This window comes from Nycticebus coucang, chromosome 14 (genome assembly GCF_027406575.1).
Source record: "Nycticebus coucang isolate mNycCou1 chromosome 14, mNycCou1.pri, whole genome shotgun sequence".
NCBI classification, from domain to species: domain Eukaryota; kingdom Metazoa; phylum Chordata; class Mammalia; order Primates; family Lorisidae; genus Nycticebus; species Nycticebus coucang.
This window is the reverse complement of record NC_069793.1, coordinates 48310094-48334995: the sequence shown is the minus strand read 5'-3', so window position 1 is coordinate 48334995 and position 24902 is coordinate 48310094. Positions and strand designations below refer to the sequence as shown.

General features: G+C 38.3%; 1 protein-coding gene across 14 annotated transcripts in view; it reads right to left on the bottom strand.

Moving 5' to 3' along the window:
- The window catches only part of SOX6 (SRY-box transcription factor 6), a 667807-nt gene that overhangs the window by 42780 nt on the left and 600125 nt on the right, over positions 1–24902 (bottom strand). For all 14 annotated transcript variants that reach the window (XM_053562397.1, XM_053562398.1, XM_053562400.1 and 11 more), the window contains one exon: positions 5093–5201. In XM_053562397.1, coding sequence (XP_053418372.1) covers positions 5093–5201 — 109 coding nt within the window. The remainder of the gene's footprint in view (positions 1–5092; positions 5202–24902) is intronic.

Sequence of the window (24902 nt, the reverse complement as noted above, 5' to 3'; positions counted from 1 at the left end):
TATTTCAATCTGTGTATCATAGTGTTGCAATGTGAAGCACTGTATTCTGATAGGCTTGAAATAATAACCTTTATATTCCAAAGTGTAAGTATTTACAGCATTTAAATCTCTCTTCAGATTAGGCTACAGTTTGCTTCTGCTTCCTCGAATGAGTCGTGTATCCCAGAGTGAATCTTCCCTTTTCACCAAAAATAAGGATCCAAGGAGGGGAAGGGAAATGAAAAAAAGCTTCAAATATTTCCAAGAGTATGGATTAAAGAATAAGCAGGATTTTAAAGAGAGGACATTTTAAAGGAAAAAGAAAGAACCGTTGCAGTCTCTGCTATCTGTCCATCAGCAAACTTAGAAGCAATTGAAGGTTCACAAAAAAAAAAAAAAATGCCTTCAGCAGGGTAAAGCCATCTTGGCTGGGATCCAATTCAGAAATTCTGTATGAATCTATTCTAAAAAATCTAAGAGCAACAGTTCTAAAAGGGGATATTCTTAGTGTGCTATCTATTTCCATTCAAATCAATGCAAGTTTTTAATAGATAAAGGACATCACATCATTTCAGTTCTAATCCAGGGTCCAACAGTCCAAAAAATGGTAGGCTCATATTTTTACTTCCCAAAATTAAAACGAGGCACAGCCTCCCTCTGAGGCTGGGACACAATAATTAAATGTGAACATTTAAAAAGGTTTTGGGAGAATATTTCTTTATCCAAACCATACTGCAAAACAGAAAAATATATATACCTTTAGAAACTCCAGATATAATAGAGAAAAGAAACAAATTGGAAAGAATATATTTTTACAAGTCATGTCGTGACTATTGTTGCTTGAGGGAAAGGAGAACAGCAGAGAGAAAGAAGAGGTACCCTGACTGCGCAAAGTAACTGGGAAATACTACTGGGAAGTTTATCTCATTAATAAAAAGAAAAACTTACAGAACATTAAAACTTGATTCAGTAAGCGGCACAAATATATTTTCTAAAGAATTTCTCTCCTCTGTTATTTCTCTACAAATGCTAAGTGGAATCTATTGTGGATAGATCATCACTGTTTTATGAATATTCTAATAATAATCATGGATTTGTAAGGAACCTTAGAGATAACCAAATCCAACATGCCTCTTTTAAGAGATAAAGTAACTTAATCCCAGAGGCATTTGTTTTCAGTCATTGAGGAAAGGAACCTTGACTCCAAATCTCCCAATAACCAGGCCAGAGTCTTTTCTACTACACTACATAACCTTGAAATTAGGAGAGTCGGGATAAGAAATATACTCTTGCCTAAGCAGAACAAGAAGAGGGGAAATGCCAGATGAAAAGTCCATAAAAAGTTCAACAGCTGTTCACCATTCTAAATTACATGGTGACAGACTCAACTAATCAAGTCCTCTCTCCCTTACATGTCCTACCTAGGAGCTAGCAAATTTTGTACACTCAGTACGTGTTAAGACTTCAACTGCTTCAAAGTATGACAAAACCTTAAACATGTTTCCTAACTCCCCAGCACCAATGAATTTGTAGTTTTATAAATATCATGGTGAACAAGAAATGCTGTCTTGTCACATTCAAGCCAAATAACAGCTGGACTTTAAAAATAAAATTTTGAAGGCATTTGCCTTTTATATTTTTAATTTCTGTTTTCCTTGCCTATGGTTTTGTCATTTGATTTTGATGAGTGGTTAATACACATGCACAGCTGCCTCTTTCGGTGACCTTTTCCTCACTGCCTCCAGGCTCAGAGTTATGAAGCAGGTCTACAAGTTGCTTACTCAGTGATACTGTCATTGTCACTGCTAGCAGACATTTTCCTGGGAGGCCTGGCTGGAACAGGGTCTTGTCTTTTGGGGTGACTTACTTGGTCATTTCAGAAGCCCCATAAGAGGATGGAGTAGAAGTGGAGGGAAGGCAGAGCCTTTTAAAACTGCTGACCCAAAGCCAGAGGAAACCTGCAGGTGAGGATACTAAGTACAGGGACTGAGGGAGGAGACCTCCTAGACTAGAGGCACAACACTCACCAGCACCTCAACTTCCCTTCACGGCACTCTCTCGGAGTTCTCTGTAGAGTACAACCAAGTACTGATCTTCTTAGCACTTTTCTCCAGGATAATTATGTATGTGTGTATACATTTCCTTTCTAATCTTTTGTCTTCCCTCAATAGACCATAAGCTTGAAGAGGTCAGGGACGTCTCTGTTTTACTTCCCATAGTCTGTTTAGGGACTGGCACACTCAGGCACTCAAGAAATGTTGGTTGCTTTGGGGGACCACAGACTGAGTGAAGGAGCATGTGTGTGTGTGTGTGTGTGTGTGTGTGTGTGTGTATATATGTATATAATTAAAAAAATATATATATATATTTTTAAGAAGTCTATCAGTCTATTCTGATAGACTTCTTAATGGTCCTGTTAAGGGAAATATGAAGGAGCAAAGTAGAGAAAATATGATATGTACTTTTATCTACTTGGGCTATAATATGAACTACAAGTCCGGCAGCCTCGGCAATCAGCTCACACTTGAACTGAAACCAGGAAATATACTGAAGTCAGCAGAAGGCTGCTACCCTTCCTACCAGTCCTCATGAAGGCAATGCACTTCTGTCAGTATTAGAACAGGTAACTTGACTCCATTCATGAACTCACAGTCTCCTTAAAAGCACATGAGGTCTCGATGGCAACTCTGGGCAAACTTCTGAAGGGAGGTTTTCACACACTCCTTAAGCTCCTGGGCCGCCACAGCCCTTCTACTATTACACTCATCGGGCATTGCTGCTATGTGTGACACAGTAACACGAGAGCTGGGATATGGCATGACTTGCTATATTTAGGGGAAAGGAAATGGGCCATTTTGAAGCAGGTCACAAGGAGTTTGTTCAGAAAAATGAAGGAACCACGTGTTTATCTGCATGTACAGGGGGTGCAGTATGGCAGGCTACTTGGGATCAAGTCTCAGCTCTGTCCTTCTAACTCTGCCATTCACAGCAAGTTACTTAATAACTCTGTCTCAATGTTCTCACCTGCAAGTTGGAAAAAACACAATATCTTCTTTGCAATGTATATAAAGATTAAATGAGGAAATGTGTATAAAAAGCTTAACACCATGTCTGGCTTATCAATGCTTGAAAATGTTTGATTTAAGAGAAAAATAAAAAAAAAACAAAAAAACAAAGTAACCAGGACAATTGGCTTGAATCTTGAGGTACTGAATGGAATTTCCAAAGGTATTTCTATACAATGTCTCTCTAATGCTATGTTTTTTAATTTTTCCTTTAATTGTGGTTAATAACTTTGACCATGATTTTTAACTTCCCAACCAGGTAATATCATTAACTATTATAGATCACAGGATTACTGAGAGGCAAATGACTATCTTTACACCTAACATGCAGTGAAGAAAGAAAATGAAAGAGTACCTACCAAATTAAGAAAAGTCTATGAGAGCAAAGATAAGGTGATAGAGCTCTGCTATCTTAGTCTGTGGCCAAATACTCCAAAGTAATGAAAAGTATCTGTTTCATTATATATGGTCCAAGACTTAAGTGTTCTATCATACAACTGTCCAAAAAGCCAAGACGAGCCAGACCACACAGACATTCTCGGTGTTGCAGTCAGACGGTTCACTGTGCGAGTTGCGTCATCTGGATTCTCTGGCTCCCTAAGCAGAGGACACCCAATTCTTACCCGTTGAAAGCCTGCATTTCCGAGTGCCTATGAAAATGTGGACGTGCTCTTAGTACACATTCTCTAAGACAGAAAATATATTTCTGGTTTTGAATCCTCTTTATTCCTACTCATCCCCCATTTCTCTTCCTCATCCTCCTGCGCTCCCTTCCTTTCCCTTCCCTTCCCCTCCCTCCCTGCCTCTCCCCTTCCCACACACATGCACACAACAATCAGAATTTAACACCTTGTCTCCAGTACTACCATCAAAAATTAGTCTTTCTTAATGGCATGAAACACTGCCTTCTGGAAACTTTCCCAAGTACTTCCTAATAGCTGACATGACCCATCTCTTAGTGCTCATTCCAGGGGGTTCTGGACTGCCTGAGATGGCCCAAAGCTATCCCTAGAAGCAGGCCTAGTTCAGAGGCTTCTGTGAAGTGTCTTTATGTGTTTCCAAGGGATTAGGGTCTTGGAAGAAATCCTGTCAGTAAAAGGGATACTTGCAAGGTTCTTCCCCTTAAGCCAAAGAAAGACTTTAGCCGAGACCAGGCTGGGTGAAGTATTGTGTTACTCTGAAGAGAACAAATTAATCTTCTCTGACTGGTAAGAAAGATTCTGCCAAAGGAACAGTTAACGGGAAAACCAGTCCCTAGTCTGTGATGACACAGTAAATAACAAGGCAACATTACTACCGAAGTGCTGACCTAACTCATAAATCGTACCCAGACTCTGGGGAGCAATTTCTGCTGATGTGCTGCTTGTGCATTTAAAACAAACAAGCAAAAAGAGAAAAGAAGTGAATGGGCATTGCTAGTCATGTGGGTAAACATTTGGAGAGTAAGGCTGGTCTTTTCACCCAGACTTTCAAAAGATTTCAGTAATGGTTAGTGCACAGACACAGGCTGGGCTTTCCCCCAAGCAATTATTAAGTTTATGCTAAATCTGCTGCAAACCATCATTCAGTCCCCAAAATAGTTTGATTGCACCTGAGAATCACTTGATTTGGAGCTGCTAATTACTCTGATTTGATCATTCTGCAAATATACATGTATCAAATCAAATCACTTTCTACCCCATAAACATATACAATTATTTGTCAATTAAAAATAAAATAAATTTAAGCAAAACCATCCTCCTTTGTATGTTTTTCTTTTCTTTTTGAACAAGGATATAGTGAGGCAGATGAAACAGAATTCTGTTGTTCACTGGAATGCAAGGATCCTTTTATTTTAAAACTTTAAAATGGTGTCTTAAAGTACTTGGATTGCTATGTAATATAGGATCTAGCTGCTCCTCAAAGTCCTCCACTATAATGTATTTCCTCTGCTTTGCCTAGAAAATCTGACACTGACTTCTAGAAAGACCAGAAAGATTCTCTATGAAACTCAGACATACCTTTGGAAACACACGAGAAGCAGAAAAGAGCTGGAAAAACCCACTCACCCTCTGCGTCTTCTGGCCGAGTAAGATCGATGACACCTGGGCCCAGCTTTCCGTCTTCACTTGACTTGCCTGTTAACTGGGGCCCCAAATTCTCAAAGCGTGTTCTTTCCTAGAGGAAAGAATAACGAAAGGCTTATTCTATCTTCCACAGCAGCCACTTTTCCCTTCCTGATTTACAAACATCACTTCTGACCACTTTGGGCTCTGAAAGTCTTGGAGGAAGAATTCACTAAAGCCTATTGTGGCACTAACAATGCTGACAGCATCTGACCATGGTACCTGTGAAGAAAGAAAGACCTGTGACAGGGAACCTGCCAGAGCTGTTCCACACGTCTTCTCCCTGTTGTGTCTGCTCCAGTCATCTAAAAGGAAGGAAGACAGGGTTGACTAAAACACAAAACCTTGAAAGAGCAGTTCCCATTAGAGTACACTGCTAAATTTGATGGGAGAGGAACTTTCCCACTTAGAGATCATATTTCCCATTGGTATTCTTGTAGAAATAGAAATCAGAATTTTATGCACAAGGATTTAAAAAACAAACATTTCCAAGCTGGCTGGCCAGAGGATAGCATTAATACTACTATTCTCACTCAGAGTTTCAACTGTGACTCCCTGGGAACTGCAAAGGAGGACATCACTCCTTGCCAGCTCTTGATCCAGGAAAGTTAAAGACCCCTGCTGTTCTAGGAGGAAAACCCAGAGATGTTTTGCTTGTCCGCTAGTTCTTCCAAGAGCAGGAGTCTGGAGCATGACAGTGAATGTTCTCTCCGCAGCTCTCTGGATCAGTAGCAGAGGGCTCACTGACCACCGTTAATCTGGTGTTCTTCTCTGCAGAAACACAGCACATACCCCCCGTTTTGCCTCCTTGCTACTCTCCAGACTCAAACTTGGCTTTGTGTTATGCTTATGAATGAATGAAACCTTGTTGTTCATTACTATGAAACAATATTAAATGTCATGTCAGCTTGAATTTACAGACATGAAATAGCAGCTTCCAGCTCCGGGAATGGTTTCTGCATGTTATACTTAATGCATTATGCAGCAGTGGAGTGCTCATTGCCGTTCAGTCTATTGTTCAATGACCTAGTTCTGTACTGAGCATGTTCAGCATTAGATGGAAGCACTCTGAGTGTTCTCTTCTGTAAGATGTTTAGAAACTTGGAAATATTCTTAAAGAGCAAACATACAATTACTTGATAGAGGCTGAGCCTCATTTGTACAGTCTCACTACATTGGTGCTTTCTAATATGATTATTTTTGAATATCATTATATTTCTATAATTAATTCCCATCAGTCAAATTGTGCAGGAAGTCTTCCGGTTCCCCTTCATCATGGAATATGTTGAAATCTGTGTTGCAAGAAAACACAGCATAAACCCAGCTTTAAGCTACAACATTTCTACGAAAGATTTGGGGAAAAAAAATGATCATCATGAATTTCCCTAACAGGGTAATACTAACTAGTTCCAATAACAGTATATGAAGAAACCTCTGAAGTATGACACTTAAAAAAAAAGAGAATGAAAATAAAAACCAAATTAAGTATGGTTCCCTAATATCTTCTTATATGAAAATACTGCTTCGCAAGAGCAAATTAACCCAGATGCAGGACATAACAAAAAAGCAACCACAAGCCATGTGGGAGTTTCACACATTGGGGGGGGGGGGGCGGACAGCTGCTTTTAATCAGTCAATTTCTATTTTTGAGTAGCACTTTGGTTGTCATGATGTAAAGAAAAAGAATTAAAGTGAAGATGAGTAGTACTGGGAAAGCAAAGTATTCAACCTTTGTTTTATCACATTGTTTCGCATTTCAAATATTTGCATGTGAAAGCTTTCCCTGTGTTAAATGCAAAAGGAGTTTTGATGTGACACCTGCAATGTTCTTAGAAGAACAACCTTTAACTGTATTTTCATAGGGGGAAAAACAACTTTCTCTGAAAATCAACAGACCGTGCTACCTATCAATATGCATATTTCAAGTATCTTTCTAGTCATTCATTCTCTTTGATTTTACTGGAAAATACTCTCAGTAAAAAAGATAAAGTTCCTGAAAGAATATCAATATTTTGACAAGGAAGGAGAAGAGGGAAAATTACATGCCATGGTTTGTAAAATCCTAAGACAACAAAGCTTACATGATGATAATATCTTTTCTTTTATAAAAAATGAAGTGCACTCACAATTCAGTAGTATCAGCTTGTTTTTAATCATAACAAAAAACATTCAGAACATTCAATAACACATTCGCAGTGTCTTTGAAGTCATACATTTTTCTGACTTCATTGAAAAAAAAACTCCTCTGCAGAGATACTTTTTCTATAAAATATCAATATTTTGACAGAGTAGAAGTCAAGGAAGAATATCCCATGAAACACTTGTTAAATAGGAAGAAAATAAATCAATGATAAAAATTGTTTTGGGCTGTGGGCTGCATTTTAAATTTGGTAATATTAAGCACTTGTGTTTGAGATTAAAGAAGGACCCTGCAAAGCCGTGCCCTTTCATATAAATTTCCACCTACTGTCCCAGAAGATTTCCTTTTTTTCTTCAAAGAATAGCTCAGAATATTTATTTGCCAGCCACATAACCATAAGATAAGAGGGCCTGATGTCTACAAGTTACGTCTGGGCAGCTGAGCTAAGCAAAGATTTTACCAATGAGGTTGAACATAACCCTAGTAAATACAGGTTGTGGATGACGTGGGCACAGAGAGAATTACAAAGATATTTTAGTTCCAAGAAGCTTAAACTTCTAGACATTAAGTGCCAATGGGTATGCCCCTATATGGAACAAATATAGGCTGTGGGTGGGTGGCAAGTTCTTTTTCTTTTTAAAATATATGTGTATTTTTATTCCACAACAGTCATCTTAGAAGTGGTATTTCTTTTTTTTTTTTTTTTATTGTTGGGGATTCATTGAGGGTACAATAAGCCAGTTACACTGATTGCAATTGTTAGGTAAAGTCCCTCTTGCAATCATGTCTTGCCCCCATAAGAAGTGGTATTTCTTAAGTCCTAATTTCCCCACACACTTGAACTAGCTCTCACAATGTACATAGCTCCCATCTCAGATATGTTGGAGATATAAGCAAAATACCTCAATGCTAATTTGATCCCACCACCACCCCCTCTTGAAAATTCCCCCGTCTTCATGTTAATAGTGAAATGTGCATTTCACATGTAGCGATGTGATCACTTACTTATGCATTGTCAGTCACAAACATGCAGGCACATAAAAGTTATTAAAAAAAATTAAAGTCAGCTCTGCTGTGTTGTAGGACTGTTGGCTCTCTAAGTGCTTTGAAATTATGATGTATGAGGTAGATGTTGCATATTAAATAAAGATATTTAAATGATAAAGCCCCCTTTAGTGAGAGCTGATGAATGTTAAATGTTACAAGCCACAAGACGATAGCATCCATCATCTTCATATATTATCAGAGTCAATGACGGGGCAGCCTCAGTGATGACAGGTAGACTGCAGCATTATTATCCCTTATTTCCAGAGTCACTGAACAAACCATTCGACTCTTCAGACATTATTTTTAACTTTGCATTGAATTAGCAACTTTTCCTTCCCTACCGTGGCAAGATTGATCAATTTTGTCTTTGCATGGGTGGAGAGAGAGAATGGATATGGGTTAACTAAAAGAACAGAGGTTAGTTTTCATCTGGGAAGAAAAATCAACTTCCTCTTACTGGCAACAAATGTAAAATTGTGATCTGGGGAAAGAACAGCAATGAAACAGTAAGCACACAATAATGGCTTTTCTTTGCACTTAGATAAAAGCTGAATTTTTGATGTGCACAGTATATTTTAATAAAATTTTATATACTATGTTTTATACACTTATTGGCTATTCCATAATAATGTGTGTGCTAACAGTAAAATTGCTCTTAAATTTATGTGTGTTATTTATACGTTCCCACGTAACAATGCTTTTTGTTGTAAAAAATATTCTGTTTATTAATGTAACTTTACAACCACTGCATCCAAGATCCGTGGTAAATTAATGACATTTTTATTATTTTATAGTGTCATTAAATTTTTACTGATCACTCCATCAAACACAGGCAGTAAAGGCCATAATGTAAACTGGGACACTTAGATCAGGCAGCAGGAAGACATTCCGTATAGTCTGAAGAAAACTGCTAGCAATAAATGATATTTATACCATCTTTAAGCATGTGAGAATACTTGGATAAGTTTGGCAAAACTGTTTCAGTAGTAGAGTGGATTGTGTACTTAAATAACAGTTTGCTTGCCAGCGAGACAAGCCTTTTTCAAACCATATGTGAGATGACTGATTGCAGCCATCTCCCGAGAACCAACATGTGAAATGTAATGATGCGCTGGGCACCCTCCCCTCTGGATTACCAACACTGACCAGCCTATACCACGGCTCAAATTATTTTAACATGGTCCTTTTTTCTACAAAGTGAAGTGGAAAATGTTACATGCTGAGAGAGGCTTTTTGTTTGCCGCCTTTCAAGCAAATATATTTCATTTAAGTACATGTCTGGACAATAATGTGATATATTTTATTTCAGTGGTCTAAATGAGAGGTACTTTTCCAACCTTTATTCAAAAGCTCATTTCTAAAGGATGTCTGAATATGGGGGGTCTTTCATAGCAGCCATGGAACATACCACTAAGGAGTCATTACCTATGTTGTCATTCAAATGAGTAAAAAATAGATATCTCATGCTATTTTCAAATGTAAAATACATTATAATTAGGATACCCTCTATACTGGCTCTCTTAAATTAACCTATATGTGTGTTATTAACTAATTGCCAAATATTCTATTTATATATACAGAAGACAGTAAATAGAAAATTCCATGCTCATATAATCATGTACTTAGAAGTGCCTAACTCTTATATGGAGATTTTGGTATGAATATTTTTTAAGTAAATAAGAATTTTGCTATGACATCCTAAAATACATATTTAAATATTTAAGACTTTTAAAAATCTTTCAAATTTGTAATGATAAGGACTTTGCTGGGAAGGCTAATACTGCAGCCACAACAGTCACATGTTTTTTGTGTGTTCCTAAAGCAGAATTTTCTGTGAGAAATAACAAATATATGTATTATGAATAGAAGTTCTCTAAGGCTACCACAATATTCTGAGATACGACCTATCTTCAAAGTTTCAGCTATGTCTAAGTTATTGAGCTCTAGCCAAAGGAAGTCTTGCCATCCCCACCCCCGCCCCCCACCGGTCTCTTAGCTCCTAGCTTCAGTTTCCTGAACACTTGGCTTCTACTTGTACACTTTAGTGTATCTCCAATCCTGGAAAACAATTCTCTAAAGTAAAAGTAAATATTTCCCTACAAAAGCAGCTTCCCCTTTACTCAGCTTCCCTTCCTTTCCTGTGTTTATGTCAATGCTAACAAGTCAGTATTATTTGTCACCCTGCTTTGGTTGTCCCTCTCTGTTCAATCATTGAGGCTTGCTAACTTTTCTTCCACAGAGCCTCTTGCCCTGGTCTCTCCCTTGAGGCCCTCTTGCCATCACTAACTACTCCAACACACACCTTCATGCCTGCACATCTAGCTCACTGCTCTAACCCCTTTCTGGTCGGCCTGACTGGTGGCACTGCCCTCCCCAGTCTGCTCGCACTCCTCGTGGAGTTCCATTCATGTCTCTGACTCAAACCCTTTCTGCAGGTTAATACGTCCATCTTTGCAAAGTCTTCACAAAACACTGGCAAAAGAAAACATTACCTATGTAATGCCTGGCCTAAAAAGCAGTACACATTTCAAAGTGAGAAGTTTTATTTTGTTCTGAAAGTAAGACAATTCTAATTATAATATTGAGAGATAATCTACTACTTTTGATAACTTACTCTAACTGCTTGCTCTGCATGTATCTTGTTGCTATAATGTGATTCTCAAGAAATATTACTTACCCATACATATGGTTTCCTTTTTATTGACTTAAGAAAGTCTATCATTTTATTATTCTTTATTTTATATCCTTTATTATACATTTAGTAATTTAATGAAGGATCAAATAATGTAGGTTTTACAATGGAAAATAACCGTGTACACTTTTTTAAAGGTGATGCTTTTTGGAGGGAATTATTTTAAAGACGCAGAAATTTACTTTCATAGTAATATTTTAATGACTGTAGAATAAGTAAAAATGATAAAGACTTTGGCTGGGAGTAATGAGGTTCATTATTGAATCTCATGTTTAAATAGTATTTTTTCAGACAAAACTATTAATCTGCCCAGCTTCTAATATACCTTTAACATCAAAATTGGGCTAGGGCTCATGAATTAGTAAGGCCTAACTTATGTTCCTTCAACTGTGTTTTCCCACATACCTACTGGATAGAAGCAGGGAAGACTGCCACTTACTGATGGTCTACCATGTGCAAAGCTCGTTTACAAGGAGCAGTTCTTTTAACCTTAGACTATGGCTACAAGGAAAATACTACTATTGCTGTCAATTTTCTAAGATAAGAAGGCGAGGCTCAAAAAATATGTTAGCATTTTATTTAAGTCATTTAACCAAAAGTTACATAGGCATTTATGCTGAGGTGAATTTAGAATCATGATGTTACAGCTTAATTACATGTGATCCTCTGAGCCTTCCCAGATTTGTAAAATGGAATAGAAAATAGTCATGCCGCACGGCTGTGATGACTAAATGAGAAATCACGTGAGTGCTTTGCAAAAAATGAAGAAACTCGTAAAATATCTATTTCCATTAAAGATATTCAGCATTTGGGTGGTGCCTGTGGCTCAAGGAGTAGGGCGCCGGTCCCATATGCCGGAGGTGGTGGGTTCAAACCCAGCCCCGGCCAAAAACCAAAAAAAAAAAAAAAAAAAAAGATATTCAGCATTTGCTGTATGTTTCAAAACTAAACCATGAAAACAGTGTCCTGTTGCAAAGGCCGACGTACCTTGTCCTGTGTCAACAATGGAACTATATTAACCAAAGGTGCTTTACGTTTTGTCCTGTAACTAAGCATCTCAGAATTAAATTTAAATCTCAACCCTAGTAACCACAAAGAAGCTGGATATTGCTACTCTCGAGTGTTAAGCCTTAGAATCTCCCTATCACCTGCAGGGTAAGAGCCAAACCTCTCTGCAGAGCTTACAGGACTTTTCATGATCTTGCTCCTGCTCTTTCACCAGCTTCATGTCCTATTTCTTCCGATTCATACTGCTCGTCCCAATAAAATGGAATTGAAGTTTCCTGAAGAAGCTATGACATTCTATAATGCTGTGTACTTTCATATGCCATTCCTTCTTTCTAGAATGTCTTTTTCTTCCTGATGACATCATAATTAGTTCTTTCTAAGCCTAATTAAAGCATTACTTCTGAACAAAATCCTTTGACTTTCCTCCACCAGCCCCAAGCAGAAACTATCACCTGTTCTTTTGTTCCATGTGTTTATAGAAAAATAGGTGATATTATAACCAAAATTCAAATGTTCGATTCCTAGTACTAGAGAACATGACTGTATTTGAAGATAGGGCCTTTAAAATAGGGACTAGGTTAAAATCTAACTAAGACTGGTAAATTTGGACACAAAAAGCGACACTAGGAATGTGTGCACCCAGAGGAAAAACCACGTGAGGACATGGCAAGAAGGCATCCATCCACAAGCCAAAGAGAGAGGACTCAGAAGAAATTAAGCCTTATGACACCTTCATCTTAAGCTGCCAGCCTCCAGCACTGCAAGAAAAGTAATCTCTGTTGTTTGGGCCACGTAGTCCATGGTATTTTGTTATAGCGGCCTGAGAAAACTAATATAATCGCAGCTCTTGCCTCTTACGCTTTGAAAGTTTCTTGTTGCTGGCCAAAAAATATCAAATGATAAAGAAGCAAATCTTAGTTGAGATTTTATTAGCTTTAGAAACAATTCTCTGGAAGTTTTTGCCACTAGGATCTCACAGTGGTTTTATCTGTTAACAGCCTTATCTATCTATCTGTGAATGTCTCCTCAAAAGAGAAAGTTCTCCTTTAAAGGGAAGTAAAGATTTGGCAAAAAGTTTTCAAAAACAAGAAGATTCATACTTGAGGCCAGAAACAGAATCAATAAAGACTGGCAGAGCTGTTCAGATCAACTCTCAGAATGCTGACATATGCCACAATCCTCTCCATCCCCGGCCAGGACGGTGCCCTGCAAGCAGAGAAGACGCACACAGCACATTCCTGCTGAAATGAACCAAGCTCTGAAGACCTTCTTCTGGGTATGTTTTATAGAGCATTCAAAAACATTCTCGAATGATGTATGGCAAGTTTTCCTGAGGATTTAAAGAGTAAATTGAACTAAGCAAGTTCTGTCTCCACACCCCTGGCCAGGACACCATCCCGTACATCTCCCATAACACACACTTAGATCCATGTCACTGACCATCAGATGACAAATGATACAGTAGCATTAACTCTGAAGATATGAGACCCTTCTGAGCTCGGGAGCCACTGAATTAAATTAGTTTCATCAGGATTATAGTGCTTACTGAACCCCTTTAGCCAAATGCTTTCTGTCTCATTCATATGGTTTTAATATGGTTTTAACCAATTGCAAGGTTATTTATAAGTTTGCGACTCCCAAGTAGAGTTATAAAGCATTCACATTTAAGCAAATCCAGTTGTGTGGCAGCCCAACTCATACGTGGTTTCAATTTTTTTATTCATGAACAGAGGCATGATGCAGATGTGTTCCTGAATATTCTCTGATTAACCATTTGTTTCAGTAATAAGTTCACCCAAAGTTCCATTGTAAAATTATACAAACTCCTATAAAAACTGAACACATCATTTAAAAACTGGAGTATTCTCTTTCCACTTAAACCGCCAATAAGACATTGATATTCTAATGTTTACTATATGAACAAAGAATATCACAATAAAATTAATGACTGGCTAAGCAAATGTCTTTGTCCCAAAGATATCTTGGGAATTCTATTATTTCAAAATCTAAGTATTTGGTTTTCGGACATCTATTTAATTTACAGTGTACATTTTTTTTTTTTACTTTATGGCCCTCGGTAGAGTGCCGTGGCCTCACACAGCTCACAGCAACCTCCAACTCTTGGGCTTAAGCGATTCTCTTGCCTCAGCCTCCCGAGTAGCTGGGACTACAGGCGCTCACCACAACGCCCGGCTATTTTTTGGTTGCAGTTTGGCCGGGCCCGGGTTTGAACCCACCACCCTCCGTATATGGGGCCAGCACCTTACCGACTGAGCCACAGGCGCCGCCCTACAGTGTACATTTTTTAATAGCATATGTGGACATACAAGTGCTGCTTATTCAAGATGAAAATACCAAAGCTATATAAGCCAAGAATAAATATTTTCTTCTGAATCTATCTTCTATTTCAATTTTCGCTGGCAAACTGATAAATGCAAAGATTTGTTTTCCTCAGAAACATAAACAGGAAACGTGAAAATATATAAGGTACTGCCACCATATATTTATTTTAATTTGTAAGTTATGTCTCCTAAGAGCTTTTCCTATAATTTAAAGAAATATATATGCTAAAAAAAAATAGCATAGATCTAAAAAGACGAATATGGAGTAAGAAAGTTTTAGCATCAGAAGGGAATGCAGAGGCTTCGTTCAGAGAGCACTGGGACTAAGGGGGTCAGGACACGACCTGAAGTCATGCAGTCAATTGGCAACATCTCTCAGCCTCCGGGCTTTCAGGCTACTGCTCCAGCCACTGAGCTACTCTGCACTCTTTACAAACGATGAGGGAGCTGAATTAACTTACCTCTATGGTTTCTTCCGCCTCTGAAATCTTATGATTCTACAACACTTGATGTCTTTGATTTCTGAGATCTATACTGCAGCATTACACTGGTAAAATCACTTTGCCATCCCATAAAAAATTCTGAGTAATTATTCGTATTCTCAATGAAAGCACTGAAAAATAATAATAATAATCCATGGTCACACTTAGACAAAAAGCATTTGTTTGCTACTGCTGAAGTCCTGTAGGCAAAAGCAATAGAAGAGACGGGAAGGCAAAGGATGGAGGCAGGAAAAACCAGACGGAAAACATTTTAAAAGGAATCGGGCTTAACTATACCTCTGTGTCCCTAGTTTGGAATTCATTATGTTGGCACTAGCATAGACTACATATCCTTTACCTGCAGGTAAAATAAAATAAATGCAAAAGATTGCTGCTGAAAAGGGCCTCTCTTCAGAAAAAAAACTGATTAACTTCCTGATGCCACGATTTTGTATATTGTACTGCTGTCCTCCTTTGAGGAAAAAGGAAGCATATTGTAAGGTCAAATGAAGTCACAAATGAGTATTCAAAAACAAAATAAAAATAACTCAGAACTATATTTGATTTGTGGACGAAGCTTTAAGATCAAGTAAAATTAAAATTTAGCAATTATGTTTTCATTTCATAAAAACTGAAAGTCATCCTGAAATTGAAATTTTATTTTTATTTTTTTTTTTACTCTTTAAAAGTGTAATTTATTTAGTGTTACCTTTGAGTACAATACACGTACATCTGAAAAACATGAGTTTTGAACTGAGAATGCAATTTAATTTTTGACTAGTTTCAAAGTAAATACTGCTATACTGGGTCCTCAGTAGAGGGTGGAAAGCAATTCATTAAACAGTAGTAATCTCACTTGAGTGAAAGCAAGCCAGAAAATAAAGGATGGGCCATGTTGAAGAGAATCCTGAGTGTAATCTCTAGGTGCTAAGGTTTTCTAATAAGAGCTTTGCATGTATAAGTTCACTGAAATTGAAATTTTTAAAGTGAGTTTAAAATAAGAAGAAAATATTTAGAAACCCCTTTCAAAATAATACTCTAATATGGCAACATTACAAAGGACAAAAGATTGTGTCCAACTGTGGCGATATGTGTTAATTGTATGGTTTTCTGAAGATGTGGGAGAACTGATATCAATTACGGTATAATTACCATTACTTCCAACAGAGTTAACTGTAGTTATCACCAAATAACATACAATTAACTGGTGTCACATTGCACACCAGACTAAATAAGATACAAATTAAGAATTCCCAAATGTAACCATAATACTCTTCTCTTTTAAAAATAAAATAAAAATAAAACAGCTTTTTCTGATAACGTCACAGCATTTTTAGGAATTTAGTGTAATTATTTCAAAGAGGAAAAAAATCAATACATATAAATCCGACAGCATCATTTTTAGTTATAAGATGAAAAACTAGATAGGTAAGAAAAAGTATGGATTAATGCTGCTGTAAATAAAATTAGAATTTTCCTTACATTTCTTTCTGTTTCTGAAAATTAGTCAGCTACATTTTAAAACCAAATTCCAAAATGTTCTTGCTTTTTATTGATACCTAATATTTTTTACTTTATTTATCAAACACTAAACAAGAGCGTGTTGTAGTGGTGCTATAGAGAGAGAAAAAAACGAGTAATGCTCAGTCCAAGAAGGGAACTTAGAATCTTCAGTTGTTTACTATGTGAAATGGTAAATCATGTCTCAATATAAGCAATTTCCTTATCGGAAGGTGAAATTAACAGACAAAGAATGCTACAGTTTACTCTGAAGAAGTAAAATTCCTGGTTGGAATGTCTCAAGTCAGCAACAATAACACAGGAGGCTTCCACACGCTGTGCGCGCGTGAGAAAGGGGCACATGTGGGGACACGTACACGCCAAAGGCGCATCTAGGTTTAATTAGACTAGAACTGAAAACGGCAGAGTGCAATGCTGTGAAGTTGATGAGAGGACAAAGGGAAAGTGGCTGTATTTAAAATACAGCTACAGTATCTGCTATATCCGTTTCAAACATCTGGGCTTCCAATTATTTATTGAACTCATGTATAAGAGTTATTTGTAAATACTGCAGTTATAGAACAGGAGCATGCTATCTACTTTGTAAAATACTTGTGGGACTGAACTCTTGATAAAATCTTGAACAATATGAGTGAAAACTGCTATGATATTATTTTACTAAATGTGTGAAAATCATGAAGAGGTTAGCATGCTAAGAATAAATTTTGTAAACAGCATGCTAATTAATGTAGCAGACATTTTTTAATTAGGAACTTGCTTTTTGCATATTTTTGAAGATTTAATTTATCCTATATCTGACTTTTTTCTTCCCCCCTCTCCTTTTTTGGTATCCAAAGGCACACTTGCGATTAAAAGAGGCTAGATACATTTGTAAAAAGCTGCACAGCTTATCTGAAGATTACATAAGCATAAACATATATCCACAAGCCTTAGGGCGGTTTGTTCCCTACGTATTCAACATTTTCCCTCTTTCTGTGAGCATGGAACTCAGGAACGTATGTATTATTTTGCACCATTTCCATGTTTTCCTCTATTGAATTCATGATCCTTTTGTTGGGCTCTAAGCAAAACCATACTGGTTAGAAGGGACAACAGAACAGCGATGGGAACATCATCATGTACTTTCCTCTTGCTCCCACGTCACTGTTACATTCCTCTGGTTATTGCAGTCTTAGAAAAAAACGTGCTGATCACTGTGTGTGTCAGGCAACACTGCAACCCTGAGAAGCTACTATCCCAGATAGAGCACATTCTGCATGTGATGTAAATGAAGTATGCGCTTTCCACATACGGGCTGTTTGTCATGGGAGAGCCGGCCAGCTAACAGGAAGGATGGGGGTAGGTGCTTTCATTTCCTCCCACTGTTTTCATAGGCAGAAGTAAGCAGGTAAAAATAAAAGTCGCCTTCTCTTCACAACTGATCTTAATTGGTCAGTTGAAATATTTTCAATTAAAGTACATTTTTGGTAGAGATTTTTGGTTTTTGTTATAATGGGGGTGGGGGGGAGGTTTGCCATCTCCAAATTCAGACATTAGAAACCGAGACATAGTGTATTATAAGCCATACCAGTGAGGGTGGAGAATGCACCAACTTTATTTCTCAAAAAACTAAATAGTAAAGATATTTTTAAAATGTAGGACCTGAATTCCTTGTCTAAAAGCAAGTGCTTTAATATAATTAAACCATCATTCCTGCAGAATTAGAAATGGTGCTTATATCCCAAGTTAAAATTTCTAAATGAAATAAAAACACACCACCAAGGGATCTAGTACTTGAACCTTCAATAAATAAGCATGTTTATTCCTAAAGCTTAGATAGCAGCACTCCTTGCTCCTCCCCATCCTGCCTAAACAAGGAGAAAACTAAAAAACTAGCCAAAGCAGGACACGAGGCAGAGAGATAGTTCACTCAATCCCAAAGATTATCTAATGAGAATTAACTAAAACGAATGTGCACGGTCTCGAGGAAAAAAATAGTCATTCGTAGAACAAATAACTTTCCATGTGAATGTTATAATTAGCAGAGTTTTTAAATCTCTATAGAATTTTTAATGGCACTTTCAGACCAATTAATGACTTACGAAAAGAAGATCATGAGTATAACAATTATACAAGCTACAAAAGTTTTTATAAAATAGCTCTTATTTAATTCCACTGCATATATTTGACACAAGGAAGAGCAAAACCTAAAAAAAAGACTAAATCAGCTTTTGACTGATTAAATAAAACTCATTTTCAAATTTATTTTATGATCAAAATTTTACCCTTTCACAGCTTAAGCGATGACCAAAGAGTAGCATATTAAAGCATCATTTGTATAAGGCTTCCAGCTGTAGATAGTGTTCTCTTATTGACAATATGACATGAAGGGCTGGATTATTAGATTGCTTAGATCAAATAAACAAGTCAATTTATAAATATGTTCTATTTAGGAATTGTTTGGTTTGATATATTGGTCTTCCCTTGAAGATTAGCTAGTACATTTTCAGTGCTCACAGTTGTACTTTCAGTGTTTTTAAAATCTTTGACAATTTGGATTTATTAATTAAAGATAATATAATTTTTAAAAAATTCACTGTCCATTGTTCATTTAGTCACAAACTTTGCCTTCTGGGTAACCCGATTTGACTGAAAACTTTAGGCCTACAGTAAGGTTTCTACTTGAAGATAAATAATTATTTAATATCCCCTCAGATACCACCTATGCATAATGCTTTGCTTATTAGCATCATTAAGTTACCTGTTAAAATTATGCAAGATTGAGAAATGATTCTGGAAAGATCAGTCTGTTCAAAGCCACGTGAAATTGACTAACACACCATGTTCCCATCTTACTGCACCGTGCCAATCAGCGAGTCCATCTACACGTGGGCAATCCTAAATCCTTAGCTAATTCTTTGAGGAAAAATAATAAATGTTTCTTATAAACTCCAGAGATCTTTGGTATAACAGACTAGATTTTCTTGACATAGACGTCACTTCCTTCTACCTTCTCTCCTCCCTACCAGCACCCACAAAGAAGATAAACAAAAATTGGGTTTTTTATCGGGGAAAAAAGTGATGACATGCTACTTACTTATGCCATTAGGCAGCTTTGACCCACCTCATTCCAATAAAGTAGGAAGCAGGAGGCACAAAGCGTAAAGCTTCCCTTGTAGAGGGAAATCACTGACTCGGTCTGCCTTCTCCTCACAATAAATACAGTCCATGCCCAGTCTTGGTGACCATCAGCACCTTGTAAATTGTAAAGCCCTTTTCCACATATCATCTCATTCGTAAGGCACAATCATCCTAACTTTAGAGAATATACCGAGGCTCAGTAAGATTAGAGATTTCCTCAAATTGACATAGATAGTAGAGTCAGACGTGGGCCTAGAAAACAGATCTCCAGCTTTAAAATCCATGCTGAATTCTTTCCACTGTTTTGCAAAGCTTCATTTTTGCAACTTGACTCAGTTTTTGGTACAGGAAATCAGGAAGATCAGCATCCATGCTGGCTTCCATGGCTTTGCGAGTCAGTATTCAATTTTATAAATTTAACGTTTTAAGCTATTCTAATATAAGACTTCACTGTATAGTCATTTAAATAAATAAAATCAGCATTGGATTCTGAAAAAAATTGTACTGGTTGTCTCTTAGCCCCCCTAGGCTGTGCTACAGCTTCACGTATGGGTAATTTTTATGCAGTTTTAGAGGACTCATCATGGAAGACGCACACCCAGGAGCTTCTGTTGCTGCACTGCTTCTGCTGCTACTAAGGACACAGGAGTAGGCAGATAAGCAGGTATCACATGCTAGAATCCTGCCACAGAGGGATCCAGAGACAGAGAAGCTGCCTCTGCAACTTTAAGAGCTGAGAGAAAAATTAGTGGGCAGAGACTGTACCCTAACTGCAATAGGCAGCAAGGAGGGCGGGCGGGAGCGTGCAGGGGAGGAAAAAATGAGAGAGGAGAAAGAGGAAGGGGGAAGGTGCACTAGGGATGTGGGGAGAGGGTAGGAAGTAGGTTAGGGAGGGAGAAAAGAAAGGAGAGAAAGATAATCACAGGCCAGATAAATACACAAAAGGAGTCAAAGACTGAGAAGCGCAGACTGTGGGCAATGGACTCGCAGCGCCCAGAACAGAAGACAGAGAAGGAAGTGGCAGTGAGGCAGAGCAACTTGGATAGCTTAAAAGAGACTGTGGTATTTCTCTAAGTCTAGTAATTAGCAACCCCCCTACAGGGTGTGAACACAGTAAGAGTGTAGCCCTCCTGTTATGACGTGAATTTTCTCTGTCTAAGGGAGGCCAAATACATTCAAAAGCGCAAACACTCTCAGAGGAAAATACATTTTTATCCACATAAGAGTAACTACTTCTCCCAAAGTCTGGTCCTTAGTCACAAGCAAACAATCAATGAATAAAGACTGAGCTTTTTAGGCTCAGTGTTAGGGGAACAGCAAAGAGTAAGACCTGGGCTTGGCCTTCAAGTTACCAATTATGGTAACCTAACAGTGTGGCATGGCAAAAGGTATACAACTAATGAAGAGCTGGTATTTGAAGCCAGAGTTACCTGCATGAATTCTCAGTGATTTTTTTTTTTCATATATCTTTTTTTTTAAATGAAGGGATAACACTAGATAACAATAGATATATAATAGTCCTTACGAGATTTTTGTGCAAATCAAATAGTATTTCTACACACATCTATTTATGAGTCATAAATGCCCATAAATTATATTATTTCAATTTTTCATTTAGATTTATAATCCTATATTACCCTGATGTGTCTACTGCTGACTAGAGTGGGGGGAAACTTAACAGTTGCTTCTGCAGCTGTGATCTAACAGGCTGATTTCCTGCAAGTTTATCTACTTGGAGAAGTATGCTCAATTTACTTCAGCCACACTCTTATTTTCTCTCTCTCTCTCTCACACACACACACACAACCTTACAAAGAGCCTCCAGACACTCAAAGATCTCATAATCTGAACCCTGCTCCTCGCTAGCTCAAAGCCCACTCCTCCCCTGACTGACCTGTCCTTTCCAGGTCATTCCCCACATGAAGAGATACATGCCCCATTCCTGCTTACCCTGGCCCCAGCCTGGACACTCCCCTCTGCATACTTCATCCTGCCCGTCCTTTCTTTGAGGTGTTTTGAGACTCTTGTTTCACAGAACCTCTCTTTCCTCCCAGCCATTGATCAGCAGGGCCTCTTTTCACATTTGGGAGCTTAATTACCCTTACAACCCATTTCTCTCATTTGGCCCTTGGATCCTATATCGCCTGGTTCCCTTTTATGCATCTATCCTGTTTCCTATATCAGCCTATAGTCTCCTGCAGGACAGAAAGGGATGAGTCATGTTTGGGATTTCTCTAAATCCCAAACATGTCACACAAGCCCCATACATTAGATGGTGAGCACTTCCTACCTAATGTTCTGTGATGTCTAATGGTTGCAAACAACAATATGGAAGGCAGAAGATTATTTACTTGCATCTACCTTACTCCGCATACTATCTTATTTGATCTTTTCTACAAGCTTATGTGGTATATTCATCATTTCCACCTTCTAAACAAACAAAGAAGGGCATAGAAAAGTAAGTAATGGGCTCCCCGAGTGACGCAGTGAGTAATACATGAACTGCTAAAGTGAAAAGATCCTTAATTGGGTAGGCCATGACTCTGAGATCTGACCTAGAGAGATCTGACCTAGACATGACTGATTCAAAGGGTTTTGCTCCTTCTTTCATTCACGATGTTTCTCTAGACCTGGGAAATCATACCATGGGAATCAAATCAGAGGTCTAGAATATGAAAGACTAAACTTGCTACCAAGCTCCTTTGCAGAAATGTTAAGATCAGAGAACTCATGATGTTCTTAAAAGAACAGAAAGGTCTTGATAAACCAATGTGATTTTTTAATGGTAAGAATTCACTAAAATGTTTCTTTATACTAGAAATGGTACTTGCCTTCCTGTCCCCATTTTACAGATGCAAAATGAAATTAACTTTAATATTGATATCTTAATCAACGTGGGCAAAGGACCCCAAATTTATGGCTTCTATCTTTATAAAACTTACATTGATTCTCTGTGTGGGAAGAGAATCACTTAGACTGATTTTCTTTGTTGAAAACTACAGGGACTCTTGCATCCTAGAAGATATGAGAACTGAGGCCACCAGGCAACGCATTTTACAAGACACCCTTTGTGTTATTTCAGAACCAATGTTGTTGACATTATTTATAAAAAGATATAAAGGGCAAATCAGGGTTGTACCAAAAATAAAAGCAAGCATTTCCATCCATAGTGGGAAGACAGCATTTTGGGAAATTCTAATCTTAGTTGCAAATGTCAAAGATTGCAAACTGGATCTTAGCTAAAAGTGAACTTCGTTCTGCCAGAGTGCTCCAATGATACATTTTTGACAACCAGATTTAAGACAATGCTGAGAGGAAAGCAGGCATGGAAAGAATCTATAAAGTACATTCATGCTGAGAGCTTTCACATGTATTTTCTATACATAGCCAGGCCTACCAGCTGACAAATGAAAAGGAGCAAATATATTAATACCTAAACCATAACAAGAAGATAGGACACATCCAAAAGACTTATACAAACAACACACACGCACGGTCCCACAGACAGTCTCACATGTACACCCAGGCCAGCGGACCTGACACACAGGTTCAGAGGGAGACACAGACATGGGCCTGCAGACACACTAACACAGATGGAGACACATTCAGACGCACACAGGCACAGAGATACTGACAGATGCACAGACACACACACAGACGCACACAGACACCCACTCCTCACATTCATATAGATACACAGATGCACACACAGACGCACACAGACACACACTCCTCACATTCATATAGATACACAGACGCACACACAGACACACACTCCTCACATTCATATAGATACACAGACGCACACACAGACGCACACAGACACACACTCCTCAGATTCATATAGATACACAGACTAACACACAGACGCACACAGACACACACTCCTCACATTCATATAGATACACAGATGCACACACAGATGCACACAGACACACACTCCTCACATTCATATAGATACACAGACGCACACACAGATACACACTCCTCACATTCGTATAGATACACAGACGCACACACAGATGCACATAGACACACACTCCTCACATTCATATAGATACATAGACACACACAGACACACACTCCTCACATTCATATAGATACACAGACGCACACACAGACACACACTCCTCACATTCATATAGATACACAAACTAACACACAGACGCACACAGACACACACTCCTCACATTCATATAGATACATAGACGCACACAGACACACACTCCTCACATTCATATAGATACACAGACACACACACAGATGCACACAGACACACACTCCTCACATTCATATAGATACACAGACGTACACACAGACGCACACAGACACACACTCCTCACATTTATATTGATACACAGACGTACACACAGACACACACAGACACCCACTCCTCACATTCATATAGATACATAGATGCACACAGGCACACACTCCTCACATTCATATAGATACACAGACGTACACACAGATACACACAGACACCCACTCCTCACATTCATATAGATACACAGACGTACACACAGACGCACACAGACACACACTCCTCACATTCATATAGATACACAGACGCACACACAGACTCACACAGACACCCACTCCTCACATTCGTATAGATACATAGACACACACAGACGCACACAGGCACACACTCCTCACATTCATATAGATACACAGACGCACACACAGACTCACACAGACACCCCTCCTCACATTCATATAGATACACAGACTAACACACAGACGCACACAGGCACGCACTCCTCACATTCGTATAGATACACAGACGTACACACAGACACACACAGACACCCACTCCTCACATTCATATAGATACATAGACACACACAGACACACACTCCTCACATTCATACAGATACACAGACGCACACACAGACACACACTCCTCACATTCGTATAGATACACAGACACACACTCCTCACATTCATATAGATACACAGACGCACACTCAGATGCACACAACACACACTCCTCACATTCATATAGATACACAGACACACACTCCTCACATTCATATAGATACACAGACACACACGCCTCACATTCGTATAGATACACAGACACACACGCCTCACATTCGTATAGATACACAGACGCACACACAGACACACACAGCACGCACACACCGCACAGACACAGATGCAGCCCTGCACAGAAAGACAGGCTCAAGCACACAGAGATACGTACTCATGCTGCACTTCACACGCACACACCAATCACGTTCAGCAATAACTAATACGTGTCTGTGACCTTCTATACAGAGGTCACCGGGACACGAGGGCAGGGATTGGTACTGATGAAGAAAGTCGAGTCTTTCTGCTATTGTGGAAGAATGTGGGTTTTGAAAACAGGGACTCTGAAGAGTCTCAATTTTAAAAT